The sequence below is a fragment of the Halichoeres trimaculatus genome, unplaced genomic scaffold, assembly GCF_033239565.1.
Source record: "Halichoeres trimaculatus isolate MK-OKI-2021-1 unplaced genomic scaffold, fHalTri1.1 fHalTri1_scaffold_6, whole genome shotgun sequence".
Classification (NCBI taxonomy): domain Eukaryota; kingdom Metazoa; phylum Chordata; class Actinopteri; order Labriformes; family Labridae; genus Halichoeres; species Halichoeres trimaculatus.
Genome location: NW_027437184.1, coordinates 20,217,989 through 20,234,590, shown reverse-complemented (window position 1 = coordinate 20,234,590; position 16,602 = coordinate 20,217,989). Strand labels below are relative to the sequence as shown.

Genomic DNA, 16,602 nt, shown 5'->3' with positions numbered 1-16,602 from the left:
CACGACCACAAAAGTCTGCAGGTATGTAATATAAAATTGGTTTACAAAGTGAAGCTTACTCAGAGCTAGCACCCGCTTTTAGTCCTTCTTGCTCGTGCTGGTTAAGCCTTGGTTTTGCGGTCATAAGTCAGTTAAACAAGGCATAGCCTTCCCATAAATCCTGTTTTTTTACCCATTAGTTGACCACTTCATATCTTTGAATGTCATCTGCATGATTGATCTCTTTGCTATCTTTTCATGTTCTTTTTTTGTTACTACAGTTGTACGTGGTTTTGAGTGGAATGATTTCCTCCCCGCCTAACTTACTGGGAGTTAGATTCTTACCATACTTCAGAGCTAACCTTTGTGGTGGTATAACTAATTGATCAACCAAATTTTGACAAACTTATCACCAACTATTCAAAAGCTATGTAAAAAACAGGTAAATCTTCCAAGCAAATGACAAACATTAGCTCTGATTTGCATTGGTCAGATTTGAATAATGTTTTGAGTGTCTGTCAAAAAAAAGTAATTGGATGAGCCAACATTACAAATATTCAAAGCTTCAACTAAATTTGGATCGTACAAAGTCACCTACTCAACCTCCCCCTGCAGTCTCCTTACATAATATTATGTGCATCCTCTTTTTCCTTTGCTCTCTAGTACCCGTGTTCAACCACGTTCCGATCCTTAATTCAGACTCCCACTCACACTCAAAAATGATTTAAGCCTGCAAAATAAATGAGGAAGGGAGATCAAAAACTTCGGTTTTAGGAATAGAAAGAAAAAATTGTGCAAAAACTAATCAGTTTGATGAAACTTGACAACTAAGATTCAAGTATAAAAAGAGAGATGAGTTAAAAAAATCTTGAAAGATGGAGTAAAAATCAAGACTGGTGCCATATCGTGTCTTTTTTACCAGACAGCGGCACACATTTTTTTTTAATGTTTTATTCATTTTATGATTGCTAAAAGTTTGGCTCCCTGTAGAAACATGAAAGTCGGGGAAAACTCATCCTCATTCAGAGAGAAACATAGTTCCAAAACAAAGTTTGCCATCCCCCTGTGGAGCACAGATGCTGTTACATAAGTTGTTATGCAACAACACAGCAGCCAGCAGCCAGCAGCCCGACAGTCTGCTGCACTGGTTTGAGGTTAAAGAAGAACCAGTGCCAACTCAGGCCGCTGCGCAGCTAATTAGCCCAACATCTCTGTGGCACTCTGTTCCTCCATTAGTTTCTTATACCTTTGTTCTCAAGCCCTTCCTATCACACCTGTCTCCTGTCAGTCTCTCTAATAAAACGGGGCCATGCCCAGCCTGCTGATTGAGGCAGCAGGAGGTCATTCAGGGTGTGAATTCTCCCTGTGGGCTCGGATGTTTTTTCCTTCCCCCTGTACTCTTTCATATCGATTCTGTCTACCTTTCTCTCCCCCTTTTATCAGACAGTGTTGCTCTTTTCTCTGCCTCTGTGTCTCCCTTCAGCCTTACAGAGGATTATTTGCAGGAATACATTTTTTGCTGTGTCATTTAGACATTGAGATTGGGATTCTTTTTTCCAACAGATATTTTTGGGGTGATTTGAATTCCTATTTGCTACTTAGAGATTGTGCTCTTAGGGATTACTACTCATACAGAGGTGGAGCATTGTCATTGTTTATATAATGCAGATTTAAGGATCTTTTTTAAATAAATCATTTTATAAATATACCTATATGTAAACTAACTAAAAGTAAAAAAGATTAAATAGTCCAGTTTCAGCTCAATTTAGATTGGCCTGGCCTCTGCAAGTGAACGTCAATCCTAGTTTTTTTGTATATTGATTATTAACACATCCTTAGGCCACAGGCTACATGAAACTCTGAAACACTGATACAGCCCCAACTCAGTGCTGTCTGGATGTCTGTCAGTCCCTTTCTTACAGTCCTGCCTTTAAATCCATTTTACCTAAGATGCTCTGAATGTTTGACACAAATGCTCTTTCTGTGTTTGTCTCCCTCTGTCTTCTTACAACACATCCATCTGTTCCTCCCTCAGTCTTCCTGTCTTTCAACATCAACCAGTCTGTCCGTCCACCCATCAGTCTGTTTGCGTCTTCAGTCCTGCGGTGGTAAATGTTTCAGAGTAGCCCCGCATGTCTTGTCTCCCAGCTGCAGTAGATTCAGCACCTCGGACAGCTCCACCCTGCTAAGCTGCTCTGGCAGAGCAGCGACAGCTCAGCTCACCAAAATGTGCACCCCCTTTTGGCAGGATAATGTTGACCTCAGCTTGTCCTCAGTGTGACCACTGTGAGTCTATTGTGGCGCAGGAGATTAGAAGCTGAGTCCTCAATCTCTTCTTTGCTTTTGTTTTTTTGTCCTCTGCCCGTCTGTCTTTGCCTCTTAGAAATCCCCCTTTTCTTTTCAGAGCTTATTTGAGTTTATTAAAACTACTGCAGAATTTTTTTTTCATTATCTACTGATATTGGAAACTTAAAACTAGTTATCAGGTGAAGCTTTACTTCACTTTACTTACATGTTTGTGCTTTACATATAAACCAGCAGCCCGTTCATTAAGAACAATAAGACATTTGTATAAAGTGAATTAACCAAAAACATGGTAGAAACCAATACAATAAAACAGTTTAAAGTCAAGCAAAAAGAACTAGGTAAAAGTTACTGTAAAAAAAAGTGCTGGCTAGTCTAAAAACATGACTACAAGCCAGTTTGTTGGAATAATTCACAGACATCTGCCAGCTCATGACAAGGCCAATAGTAACACCTTTTGTATCCAACCAACGCTTGAAACCTGCAAGATGTTCAATCTGTTGAGAAACAAAACTGAAAAAGAAATAAATCTTCACATTCAAGGAGGAACTCCAAAATATTGATATTTGGACTTCTCTCTTTATCCCTAACAGTCCATAAAACTGTCTTTTTTTTTCTTCTACAGGCAAATGTGCTTGCGTGCGTCCTTGTACATTTATACTTAAGTAACCTCTGAGTATATGTCAGAAACTGACTCTAAAAAAGCAAGGCGCTGACAGACAAGTCCTCAAGTAGACCTGAAATCTGACGGGCAGACAGAAATAGCCAATCTAAATGAGCAGAGCGAGCCCTGCTGTCACGGATCATTTGTTTCCAGCAGCTTATTCACAGGAGCAGCTGAAGGAAACATCCCAGACTGTTTAAACACAAGCAGCTGAGATTTCACACTACTGCTGCATGTGTTTGTTGCTTTTCTTGAGGACATAAACAAGATTCTTTTTGCACATACAGCCATGGGTTTGAATTTTCACCCTAAAAATGAGAAGGAATAATGATAAGTTTAAGTTCAGTGTGTCTGCACACAGCTGTTGGTCTGTTCTCACACATTTCCCTAGCGTCCTCGAGAACCTCAACTAAAAATCTGCACATATGCTCCACAGTCATCCCTTAAGACAAACAACAAACAGAGTCCCAGATTTCAAGTGTTTTTTAATCCATGCCCTGCTGAAGCTGGCTTACTGAAAAACCACATGTGGTTTAAGTTCTAGTGTGCTCCATAAGTGAATTTTTGAGCTCTTTAATGAAGTATTCAACCTATTTCCAAATCATTCAGATGTTGTAATCTTTAAGAAGTCTTCTGAGGAAGACTAATTTCTCCTTTGCTCTAACCAGACTCAAGGTCCACGAGGTTGTTTGATCCACATCGCCCGATACTTCTTCCATCTTCCTTTGAGAAAGTCTGAAGTTAGGCTTTCATATCTGATTTTTTAATGGCTGGTAGACCCCTTCAAATCACAAGTTATTTAATAGCTCCCCCATGTGGTGAAAGAGGCTGCCTGTACCAGTTCATGACGCATCTTCTTAGTAGAAGTGTGGTGTGTGGTAGAACATGATGTAAAGCACCAAATAAGGACAAAAAACATCTGTATTTTTTATTTTACAGATGTAAAAATAGAGAAGATTAACTACTGTGGGGAAGAAAAAAATAAATAAATAAAAATAGACAGATACGCTCACTGCTGTTTAGAGATGCAACACTAGGTGGTGCAATATGAACGTGACAGGAGTATTCAGAGTGAAGTAGAAATTGTTATACAAGACAATTTATAGAGGGTATATATTTTATAGATTTATGTAATTCTCATCTCTTTCCTGTTGTTTATCTGTTCATATCAAACACATGCACTTGTTTGTTCATGTAATGCATTTTACCAGAAGATAAGTTTCCAGTCATGATTAAAGTGGACGATACTAAATTAGGTAGGAGTTCTCCAGGTGTTGTGTGATGCTTCAGTCAATCCTAAAACCTGTCAATCATAAACTTTGTGTCTTAAGGGAAATTTGTCTTGAACCTTTATTTTTAAACCTGCAGACATGATTTAGTGTTGCTCCGAGCTCAAATAATGCTTAAATAAAGTGATTACATAATCTCAAAAACCTCTTTCAAGCCGGCAAGTGCTTTTGATCGTCGTGACCCAGTCCTATCACCCATGTCCCACTTTAATAAAGATGTGTGAGAGTTGATGGCAGGGTTATGAAATTGCCAATTTTCCCACTCCTCTGCTCTTTTCTCTCACGCTTATTTTAGTCCCTCTCCTCTCCAGCCGCTGCTCTGTTTGTTTCTTCCTGTCCTTGTTTTTAGCAGCGCTGGATGTTGTGTAACCGCGCTGCTTCTCTGTGCAAGCTGAGCACCAGAGACATCAAAGCAGCTTGTTTTGTCATCAGGCTCAGAGAAAAGCTCAGAACAGCAGTCAGGAATAAATCTACTCCTCCTTTATTGCTTGTATTTTTTCTCACTCTGTCTGTTTGCATCTTTGCTACCTCGGGTGATTTGATTCCATCTGATCATCATTTCTTAAAAGTAACCTGCAATTCTCCTCTCAACCAGACATCATCCATGTGCTTCTTTCTCTGAACATCATCTTTTTTAAATAGGAGCTATTGCATAAGTATCTCAGTTTTAACCAGGCCTTATTCCTCTGTGTGGATGCATGTGTTTGTGTGTTTTTGTGTGATGACACAGTTCTGTAGAGTATCGTGCCCATAGTAGATAAAAAATGAATGATGAATCTCTCTATCACACTGTGCACATCATGCAGTCGGTGGCACGCACCAGCCATGCACTGATGCCTGGAGGGCATAATCACCATGGCAACCATACTTTTTAACACATCACTCGGTATACAGTGCAGTTGTGTGATGCTCCATATGAGTTCATTCCCTGCTTAAACATGCCCAACATTAACGCTGACCCTATTTCCTTCCTTTCCTCTTTCTCATCGTCTTTCCTTTTTTTGTACGCTTTCAGTGATGCTCTTTGTCAGCTCTTTGCTGGACATTTCTTGTGTGCTACAGTTCCTCTATCAGGAGTTAAAAAAGGCTTCTTTTCAAAAGCTGTCTCTTGGTTGACTCCAGCAGCAGCAGTTCTTGCCCAAGGGACACGGTCAGACTGACTCAGAAATCCAACAAAAATCCTCTCCGACAGGAACAAAGCTTTCAACAAGATGAGTGTTTTTTGGCCTTTTCAAAAGAGCACAGGCTTAGAAAAAACGTACAAAAATGTATCCTGGAATATGAAACATTTCCAAAAGGTTTTTTTTATATCAGTAAAGCAGAAATAGCCAGGAGATTTGGGGATTTTATACATTAATTGAGAAGATTTAGGCACCACATTTCATAAATAATTGCTCTCATGCCCATACATAAAGTAGTTAGTGAGTCCAATTTAATGCAGCTTATGCAACACATGATTATCCATTGATATTTTTATTCTGTTTTTTTTTTAATAGCAAGTTAATTGTGGACTATTTTACAGAGCCCAGTGTGATATTTCTGATGTGCTTAGAGTGCTACAAGAGCCCCTATCGAGAACTGTGTGGCAGGTGATAACAGCTAAGCCAAGAGCAGCTAATAACAATTTTAATCACAAGCTTGTTGCACCTCAGGAGCAAAGTTAAAGCCCCCAGCAGACACAACAGCTTATGTAACAATGAAACAGCAAGCAAAACACAGCTGATATAAAGATGAAAATAAACTACAGTTCAGAAGGATTAAAAAAAACATCCAACAAGACGCAGAAGTGGTCAAAGCTTTCCATCATTGCAACACACAGGGGAAATGTTAACAACACCGGCATCTGTATCACTGCCGACTTGTCGGGAAGTGGAGCCGCTTGGCCCTGAAATAATCACCAACACGCTATCAGGGGAGATCAGGGAACAGAGCAATATGCACTCTGTTATGAAACCTTAATAATATTGCCTCCTCACAGACACGAGCTGACAATGATCCATGAACGCCAGGTGTGTGTGTTTTCATGTGATGTGCTGCTAAGTGTTCACAGACACACAGTCTCACACTGAGTCCTAAAATGAAAAGTTAAATGAAAACAATCCGTAATCCGTGACGAGATTGTGTCTTAAATTAAACTTGTCCTATGACTCCCTGTTGGTTCTTTTAGGGTTTGCGGGGGATACAAGGACGTGTCCATTCCCCCCACGCCGACAGAAACACACAGACATGCATGAAAAGAATGCTGTTCTGTGTGGATAATGTTGTAACATCAGCTGTGACTTTCTTTTGGGGCGTTGATTGTTCGCTATTAGGAATCTAAATGGATTCTTGGATGTTAATTGCTATGAAAATGCAATAGGGGTAGCTTATATGTATGTGTTCACTCCAGGCGGTTCCAGATACACAAGCTGCCTAAATTTTAATGGCGCCTAATAGGTTTTGGGTGAGAGATTTGTTATAGCAGATGAATGAACTGTAGTCTTCCTGTAAACTGCCTTTGTGACTGTAGCGTTGCCTATTGGGAAATATAATTTGGAATATTGATGGCTTGGGAGTGAAATGTGATGGTTGGCCTGTGGGGTGTAATTAAAGTTGTTTGAGTAAATCACGCTGAGTTTAGATCAGATATGATACGAGCTGTCAGCTGAATCAAATAGAAAATAATGAACCGCAGTTTGTTTCTTTGCCTGGTTGTCATAATAAACACACCATTGTTAAGGAATTTTCCCGGCAGCAAAAGTACACAGATTGAAAAACCAAATAACATCTGTCTCGTGCAGGCAAAATGAACATGTTAGCATTTTAAGATAGTGAAGCACGTTATAATTGGGCCTGCTAACTAAGACAGGATAGTTAAGATTCTGCAGAGACACATGCCAAAAATTTTAAAACATCCCCATCTCACACTTTTTTAATCACTCTGTAGCTCATAAATTCCCTCTTCCTCTTGTTTCTTACTTTAGTTAGTTGCTCATTACCATTCATTAGATGCTAGGCCTCGGGGAACAGACCCCCCACTCAATCCTCTTGAAGTCTGGCGCACGTGCTGCAGTGCATCAGCAAATTTGTGAGTTGGCAAGGTCTCATAATAGTTTCCAAAAGACTGATAAAGTGTTGGAAGAACAGGGCTCTGCAGCTCAGGGACAACTCAGGTATGCACATGGATACCCTCAGTGAAAGTGCTTTTTCAGTAAAAGTGGGGAGTCAATTTTGCCATGTTTATATGCTAATGAGGAATCAAGGTCTAAAGGTAAGAGAGCTAGATGCCTGACAAGCAGTTGTCGTTTAAAAAACTGTGGAGCAGCTGAAAAATTGCTGTATTTAGGCCCTCTCCTTTGCCTTGGCAAATCTCTGAGGTGCCCTTGAACAATGGGATTAACTCCTGATAGTTAAAACCTGCCATTGCTCTCGGCGGCTGCCTTCTGTGTAAGTATTAAACAAGCTTGAAGAGGAGTTATTGTTCTTTTTGTCTTGAATTAAATAAGATAAAGACAAACCAATGACCATGTTCTTCTGCCTGTCTTTGTCTCCAGGTTTCGTGCCTGCAGGACTTCTTTGGCGATGAAGACATTTTCGTTGCGTGCGGACCAGAGAAGTTCCGCTACCAGGATGACTTGATGCTAGATGAGAGTGGTGAGGCCAATAACTCTTCCTCTGACATTTCAGTGCTGACATTTTACATTTGACTGTTCACTGATCCCTTCCCTTGTTCTTTGTTTCTTTACTTTTTTTAGTCTGCTCCTTCAGCTACATCTTATCTGATATCTTAAAGTTTTATATGGCATTTTCTATGATTGAGAAATATTTTTAAGTATTGGCAACTGCATGATATTTGGGTTATGTTGTTAAAATAATATTTGCAAATGGAAATTAATTAGTTGCAAATTACATTTATGTGTCTGAACAGACATTTCTTCCAGAGACCTTTAGCAGTATTCAGCCAGATTATGTACAGTGGGGAAACAGCCGGATTTGGTTTGAGGAAGTTGAGTCCACAAGGCACCATATAGAGCTACATCTACCAAAATATCTATTCATCATGTTTAAAGCATCAAGTAGCTTGTTCAGGGGCCATTTACACGACAACGGTTTAGGGTGAAACGCAAAAGTTTTGTTGTTTTTCAGCCTCGCATTTACACTGAAACAGCGTTTCAACCGACCTAAAACGCAAACTTTTTAAAACAACCCCAGAGTGGGATTTTTCTGTAACGCTGCTGACATTGCTACCGTGTAAACGGTAAGCCGGCGTTGTTAGTGGAATCGATGACGTCACACTCCGCTTTGCGCTTCATGCATACAACAGGACAACGTACCGTTGTTGTAATCGTTGTGAACTACCGTGCCGTGCTTGTGCTGCTCAATCTGCTGTATCTGCTGACTGTCTTCATACAAAATGTGCATCTGTTGCTCCACTTTTGAACTTAGCATTCACCATAGACTGTATATTGAGTGGACAGTGTGGCTCCGCCATTTATCACTGAACGGTTTTGAAGCCAAAATTCCCCCGTCACAGGCGCAGCCATTGGTAGCAATTGCAGCCAGAGTCTGCGCAGTAGAGACATTGAGGGATTCTGGGAGAATCTGAGTGGAGCTGGGTGACAAAAATAATAATATTTTTTTTTCTTCCGGGAGTCTAATCACTTCTTGACTCTACCTCCCGACATATTTTACAGTCCCCGAAAAAAAATACACGAGGATCATCGTTAATCAAGCACTGTCAATCATTGTTAAACCTTATGTAAAGCCTCGTTTTTAACCTCGTATAACTAATGAAAACATAACTTTTCAGAAAAAAGAGGACTTGAATACAAGACAGCCAAATTATATCTTCAAGTCACCACAACAATTTGACGTGAGAAACATTTCTACAAGGAGTATCATTTTTTTAAAGTTTGACCACAGCCCATCTGGAATGGCTGGAAAGCCATATTTTTTAACCTTTACTGCAGCCAGCCACCAGGGGGAGCAGCTTTTGTGGAGACCTCACTTAAAGCTGAGCAAGCGGACGTCCAATATTTTTGCAGTCTATGGTATTCACCAGTACACCAGATGATTGACCTAATTCTACTTTGGTGGAGATCTCCCACAAGCGGCTTCTGGACAATATGGTTATAGCGCCGACTATAGGCCTGGCATGCTTACTACAGCCTTTTTTAGTACCTCAGCGTTTCCGTGTAAACGCAGATGTTTTTCACTGCGTTTTAGCATTTCCAGATAAAATGTTGTTTTGTCGGCCTAAGTCTGAACTTGTCAGAAAAAAAAATCAGTGAAATAAACTGTTTTAGAAGTGAAATCTGATTTTAAAGTTTGACCCATGTCCCATCTGTTTTAATGGAAGAGATGGGCTTTAGTCTAGTCGATGGGATAGCTCCAAATATTTTGGCCTCACTCTTGGGTAGCTGTCTGCCTTGTCACATAGTCTACTATCTTCCTGGTTCAATTCACCATTTTTTGCCATTTCACAGTATCAAATTATTTCACTGTAGTTTAAGCATCAATCATAAATTTGCATGTATTAAGATATTCCTTTTGTTTGCCGCTCAATTTCCCTTAACAGTATGTGTGGTCTTACATATTCTCATTGTCAGTTTGCATGTTTTTGTTTCCTGTTTTTGTTTCTCATTGTCAGTTTGTAAAAGAGCATGTTTTTGTTTCCTGTGTTTGTTTTTTTCTGCCTTCCCCACATTACATCATGCTTTTTCACTCACACTCCCCGTCTCCTGCCTGTATGACACATCTCCATGGTTCAGGTGGCAGAGGACAGTGTTGGCTGTTCACTTCATTACACTCCATTGTCTGCTGCCACTCCTCTTCTCCTCTCGAATTAAAACACGTCCGCTGCTCTAAGGCCATCCTCTAACCTGCTGTACGATAGTTCCTCCTCCTCCTCCTCCTCCTCCTCTCTGCCTGTCTCTCCACTGCGGTCTGCAGGGGATACACCGTGTCCTCATGTCACCCGTCTGTGTTTCACTCCCTCTTCTGCATCTCCGTCTGAACGCTTCTGCCATTTGGAACTCATTTGTATTATGCTCTCATCTCTCTTCCTGTCTCCTAGAACATGAGCTGGCGTGCACAGGCTTTTTGTTAAAAGGTTTATTGAATATATCTTTTCCCTTCTGTGTCCCATGTATCCTATTATCCATTAAATAATATTCATCCCACCTGGGTTTCCTAAGCACGACCTCCTTTCATCCCTTCTTGTCTTCTTTCCTGTCTCTCTTCACCCACATATTCCTTTCATTTCCGCAATATACAAAAGATAGCTGTCATTTCTCTATGGCTATGACCACAAAACAATCTCCTGCATCCTTTAACGCACATGAAGACTTTATTTACAGAAAAGCATCATATTCATTACTTGCTCACAATTGTCTCAGTTAGATGTTTTTCATAATATTCAGCTACAAGTAAGAAGAAAAGCACATCAGATTTTATGTAATCTCAACTTCTGCTGTCCCTGCCTGTGTGTTATATAAACTCTATCAGCCTAGCTCAGATGTTTGTCAGTGTTTGATTCAGACTGAAATCTTGATGAAAAACAGAGATGTCTGGAGTTGTGAGGCGATGTAATTCAGCTGGAGACATCAGATATGACCCTGCTCGACTTATTACAGCACAAAAAACATCAAAGATTATAACAACACACCATGGAGAATCCTGTTATTATAAACAGCATGCACTTTTGGTGAAATTCACTTCAAAACTTTTCAGAACTAAAAAATTAGACTGAGATTGCAATCGTATGATCATTTCCAGTCATCTGTTGACCTGTGACAACATGCAGTCTGTACTTGCGAACAATGATGAATTCCTCTGTCCTCCTTCCAAGGTTTGCACTGTTTACAGTCCAACAGGCAACTTGAGGAAAAGTCCATTACATCCCTTTGATAGTGCCATTCCATTTCTGTTGAGTCTTAGTTTCACTGTAAATAGTAAAACAGAGGCTTGCTCCACTTTTCCTTACTCAGGAGGCACAAACCCAAAACAGAAAGTGATTCACTTGTGATTTACTCACATTTAGGGTCTGGGTCTTCAGAAAGCTGAAATAACATCAGCCGTGTTGTTGATCATTAGCTTCAGAAAGCATCAGTTCTAATCCAGAAAGACTAAAACTTTTAAAATGTTTGTTTGCTTTGTTTTATTAATATTTTTTAAAGTTCTGATTAAGATATTCCAGATATTGAAGAAACCTTGACAGTTTTGCTACTCAGCACCAGTAAAAGCTGTTGCTCCATTTGGAATTTACAGCACTGACATGCAGATATCTGTTCACAGATTAATAAACTGATGTCAGATTACCACCAATGGGGCAAAGCATATTAATGCAGATTGCCTGTTCTCGTCATCCCTACAGTATTTTACCTGCATACATTAAAAGTTTTTGCCCACAATCACTACATTAAAAAATCAGCTTGTCCATTACCACCAATCTTTATTCAGTATTCTCAGTTCTCAAACTAACGCTTAGTTTTGTTTGTTTCATTGGTAAGCATTAATCAACTTTCAGAACTAACTTCCAGAACTACAATTAGTTCGACACCTTTGTCTAAATCACCCAGTATTTTTTTCATTTGTAAAATACAACATTCAAAATTTCAAAAGGTACAAGATTTATATTGAGAAAAATATCTATTTAACTTAAACTCGGCTGAAATAAGGGTTATAGATGAGACATTTCAGTATATTTGATTTACATGTTTATTCACTACTTTCGCTCTGACACTTGGCTTTATGTCATCCCCCCCGCCTGAAAACAGGCAACAACTTGAATTCACCATTTTTCCCAGCTTCCTGGGAACTTCCAATGTTCTCTCATGATGTGTGAACAATTTTTGTCCCTCTATTCAGTCACAAAGTCTGAACACAGACATCTCAGCTAGACACTTCCCTCTGCACCGAGAGAAAGAGTGCAGAAGTCAAAGGGCAAAAGGCAGAGATAGACAGATGGTAGAGCAGAGCGACAAACCAAACAGACAATCAGTGTGTCAGAGAGACAGCCTGAGCTGTAGACAACTTAGCCTCCTCTCAGTCGCACTGTAATTAACGCCTTTGCCTCTGATTTACTGTCATCATGTTAACACTCTGCTCTGTACATTAATCATTGGGCCACTGTGACGACCACTCAAGTAGAGATCGTGCATCCTCTGGTACACACCCGCTCACATGTGCGGGTGCTCACACATGGCAGACTGGGTGTAATTTCCTCCTCCTGCTGGTCTGTAATGGTAATGAACTATAATGGGGTTGGGTTAATGAACAGGAGAGAAATAAAGTTTTGGGGAAGAATGAGGCAAGGAGTGTGTGTATGTGTGTGAGCACCATCACATGGCTCATTTACTGGGGCCGCATGTGTGTGAAAGACCAAACCGTGAGTCATCGCTGTCACTACTGAAACACTACAATAATTGCGTTTGGAAAGTGGGCCCTGTGAAGGTCAGAAATGAGCGTTGTTTTTTTTTTGCAGGGCACCTGAATGTAAAACCAATTACAGTTGTGTCCTAACATAAGCTCCGTGGCCGTGTCTTATAAAGACAAAAGGTCAAAACCAGTCAAATTACAGAGAATCAAAATCAACTAATCAAAGGAGACGTTAACATAAGACAACATGTGGTTCAAGAATATAACTCTACATTATCTTTGTGCTTGCAGAGTGCCGTATGGTGCGGTCAGTAAACTATGGAAAGATGACTGGCTCCCTGAGTCGAAGCTCCCCCAGGACCGTCATCGTCCAATCACATCGCAGCAAGTCCCCTGCATCTGGTAAGACAGAAAAACAAGTTTTTATGTAAATCTTTTATTTTGACGGGGTGTCACTGTCTAAGATATCGGAATGTGTCTCCTTTGTGCAGAGAAAGACCTGACAGACAAAGTTGAGAAGTTGTTTGTATCCTGATGCTTCCCGTGATTGCTTCGTATTTTCTCGCTCATTACTTAATCAGTGTCGCAGCAAATGAAAACAGTATGAATACACACTGCATGAAATCTGAGCTCTGCAGTCTGGCAGTGTTGACTCTGTGTGTGTGTGTGTGTGTGTGTGTGTGTGTGTGTGTGTGTGTGTGTGTGTGTGTGTGTGTGTCTTGTAGCACACAGAATATGAATTCAAATGAGGATGATTTCATAAGGGAGTTGATAGAAAGGCAAACAGAGATGAGAGGTAAAAAAAAGAAAGACAGAGGGAGAGAGTGTGAAGATGTGAAGGAAACAAGAAGACGGTTGGTGACTCAATCCTGCAGCTCCCCACAAGCCGTTCTTCACCTGACATACTAATGAAATGTAATGGAACGAGGAGAGCTGGCATCAGTACCTGCTGCATTGTTTGTGTCTGATAATGATGCTTTTATGACTGGTGCAAAACAAAAAGCTGTTATGAGGAAAGAGAAAAGCACAAAAAAAAGAGTTTTAATTCTATCACCTGAATACTACTCGATGCACCAGGTGTGTGCGTGTTTGGTGTGGCACACTCAGTCTGGCTCCCCAAGTCCTCGTGTTTAGTTTGTAGCTTTAACAAATATCAGGGCACCATTTATCTAATTGCTCAGCTTGATTTTGAGCTGTGTGTAAAATAACTGTTTTTATGCATTTGGGTTTGGTGTAGAGGCCTTTCTAGTTGAGGAACCATCTGATGGATGATGCAGGAACTCCGAATATTGAAGAATTCACCTGCAGTTTGGGAATAAAAACATGCACAGATTTTTGGGGTTGGGGTGTATTTTGGCTCAGAGCCATGTAGGATTGAAGACTGAAAAACAACAGATGTTTAAGATGCGTATCTGCGAGGGAAAGGGGGAAAGGCTTGGATGAACAGAGAAAGTTCCGGGTGCTAATGGCGTTCAAACTTTTGGAAAAAGGTTATAAGAGTGAGTCATACGCTATCTGATCTCTGTCTGGTATTAAGGTGTATACTTGTGTGTGTGCGAGCAAGAGTCTGAGACAGATAGGGGAGAATAAGACTGACTCGTCTTGGTTGCCATGGAGACATTGCACAGTCAGAGCATGTAGCTACAGACACAATAGCTTGTGACGGCCATATAAGGCAGTGACTTCCTGTTTTATGGCCTGCAGTGGTGCTGACTGACGCTCAGCCCCTCGCTGAAACCCTGAGTCAGACGGTGCCGACGTTTTTTCACTTCTGAGAAATGTTTCCCCTCCGGCGCTGCTTCCGCAGCTCACCATCATCAACTGTTCTGGGAATGTTGTTGTGTGCCGTGCCATGTTTATTCCCCAAAACATCATCAGTTTGTACCAGAGCAGAGTTTAGAGCCACAGGCCAGGGGGATGGAAAACAGTGCAATGTTCTGTTGTTTGAACCTGACTGACGCTCTTCTCTATGCTAATGTCAATATTTCCTCAAAGCTGTGATTTGTTTTTCTTATTAAAAGTGTTTCATGCCCCTTACCCTGAGGCAAGAATGTGGGATGAACAACATCTGTCATTAAGAGCTGACACTGTGTCCTATGTCATCGAGTGCCTGTTTTGTTGCTGGTCTATGTGCTCCCATGAAGGCCCTGCAGGGTCAGGACTCTGTGCTGGGTGTGAAAGATGGAACGTCAAAGATGGACGTCAAAAAAGAAATAGATTAAAATATCTGATTTATAATTTATATTTATTAACTAGAAGTGATTTATTCTCCTCTTATTCACTCTTGGAAAATACTTTGTAAAGAATGCTATTAGTCTGAAATCCTGCTGCAGGTCCCCAGGTGTTCTGATGGTATCCTTCAAGCCTCATATTCATTTTCCTCTTAGCCAACACAGCATTAATAACATTCTGTATCGCACTGAATGATCTGGACTGAGGACACTGCACTGAGAGGATGTGCAGTGGGAAATATGTCTGAGATAGCTGGAAAGAAAAAAAAGAGAGGTAGAGACAGGGAGGTCGAGACAGCATAATACATGTGCTGTCACACACCACCTGGTGCCCACTGTGTGCAGACAGACAGTCACATAAAAAGTTCTTGCGCTCAAATTCAAAAGTGTTCTAGTGAAACATGTCTAGCAGCCTGAAAAGTGATACAGATTTCTTCATTTATTATAAAATTTGAATTAAAGAAGAGTTTGTCTTTGTCCTTTATCACAGCTAATCAGAACGAAACCTTTGCATGTCCAGAGATCTACTTTAATGGAGTATTTGAGCTACTTATGTTGTACATTTTTAGATATTAAGATGTAGTCTGTGAATTTGATTGTGGTGCCCAAAAGACATTTTAATATTTTTGTTAAGTTTTTCTTCTGGAGAGAACTGGATCCCCTACCAAGTTCAGTGGGTATGCCCCCAAAAGAAGCTCCTGGATGTCCACAAATCCTACTGCAGATGTTCTATAATGGATCATTATGTTTCAAAAAGAACGTTCAATAAGCAAGAAAGGCTATTTCAACACCATTATGTTTGGTTTATAATATGTTTTGACTTAAGAGCATCTGAAACCACAGTATTTATCCATCTCTTAAGTTTATACCCTAAAATATCTCTATGGTGGTGGGGGGACACTTTGGCTATTTGGGAGGGGCATTTAAATTGGTACAGTCAGTTGTTTTAAGAAGCAGTTGTTATGGAGCCGTGATATCTCAAGATGTACAGGCTTCAAACATCTCTTAAACATCAACTCAGGTGGGTATTTGTGTTGCATGCATGAGTAAAGTGACATAGTCAGATCTGTCATTCATCATTCATGTACCAGTATGTACTCCATAACCAATGTGTCTCTTTGACCTAATTTAACATGAATTCTGATACTTTCCTCGGTGCCAGCAGATTAAGTTTTAGTTGTTAAAGGTAGATAAGAGTGTTTAACCAAATTACATTTTACCAATGAAGGATCCTTTGACAAAACTAGTATCACTAACTAACAAGGACCAAGCTATATCTAACAAAAAGCCAAGCACTGATGAGGTTTTGGGTGACAAGCCACAGAGCGTCAATGGCTCCCGACTAAATCTCCAGCCAGCCTTTTGAAAATTTCCAACTTCCCAATCTCTGCTTCTGACTGATGAATGTCAGAAACTTCTATCACCTGCACCACCTGGCAGCCTAAGGGGAGGGAAAAGAACACCCACACACCTAGCGTACACACTCACACTCAACAGCCAGTACGGCCGGGGCCATTACAGTGCTCAAATCAAAGCAAACTGTTTGTCTGCTCCTCTTGTTGAAGGCACTTTCCCAACACTTGTAGGGAGTCATCATGCATGTTTTCAGTCATACTTATCTTTTTTGGAAGAAGTAGGCCCAACCAGCTGCTTTTTTCTTTGGGTATGAAGAGATGTTTGAGGAAAAATCGTTTCAACCTATTAATCCTGACACATACTCTCAAAAATCTGTTTCCACACATCAACTGGCCTTGTTAAACCTGTCATGTTCAGTTGA

At 40.4% G+C, this 16,602-nt stretch overlaps 1 protein-coding gene across 1 annotated transcript in view; it reads left to right on the top strand.

Moving 5' to 3' along the window:
- The window catches only part of dclk1a (doublecortin-like kinase 1a), a 49,771-nt gene that overhangs the window by 10,554 nt on the left and 22,615 nt on the right, over positions 1–16,602 (top strand). Inside the window, exons 4-5 of the mRNA XM_074671673.1 lie at positions 7,770–7,869; positions 12,886–12,996. Coding sequence (XP_074527774.1) covers positions 7,770–7,869; positions 12,886–12,996 — 211 coding nt within the window. The remainder of the gene's footprint in view (positions 1–7,769; positions 7,870–12,885; positions 12,997–16,602) is intronic.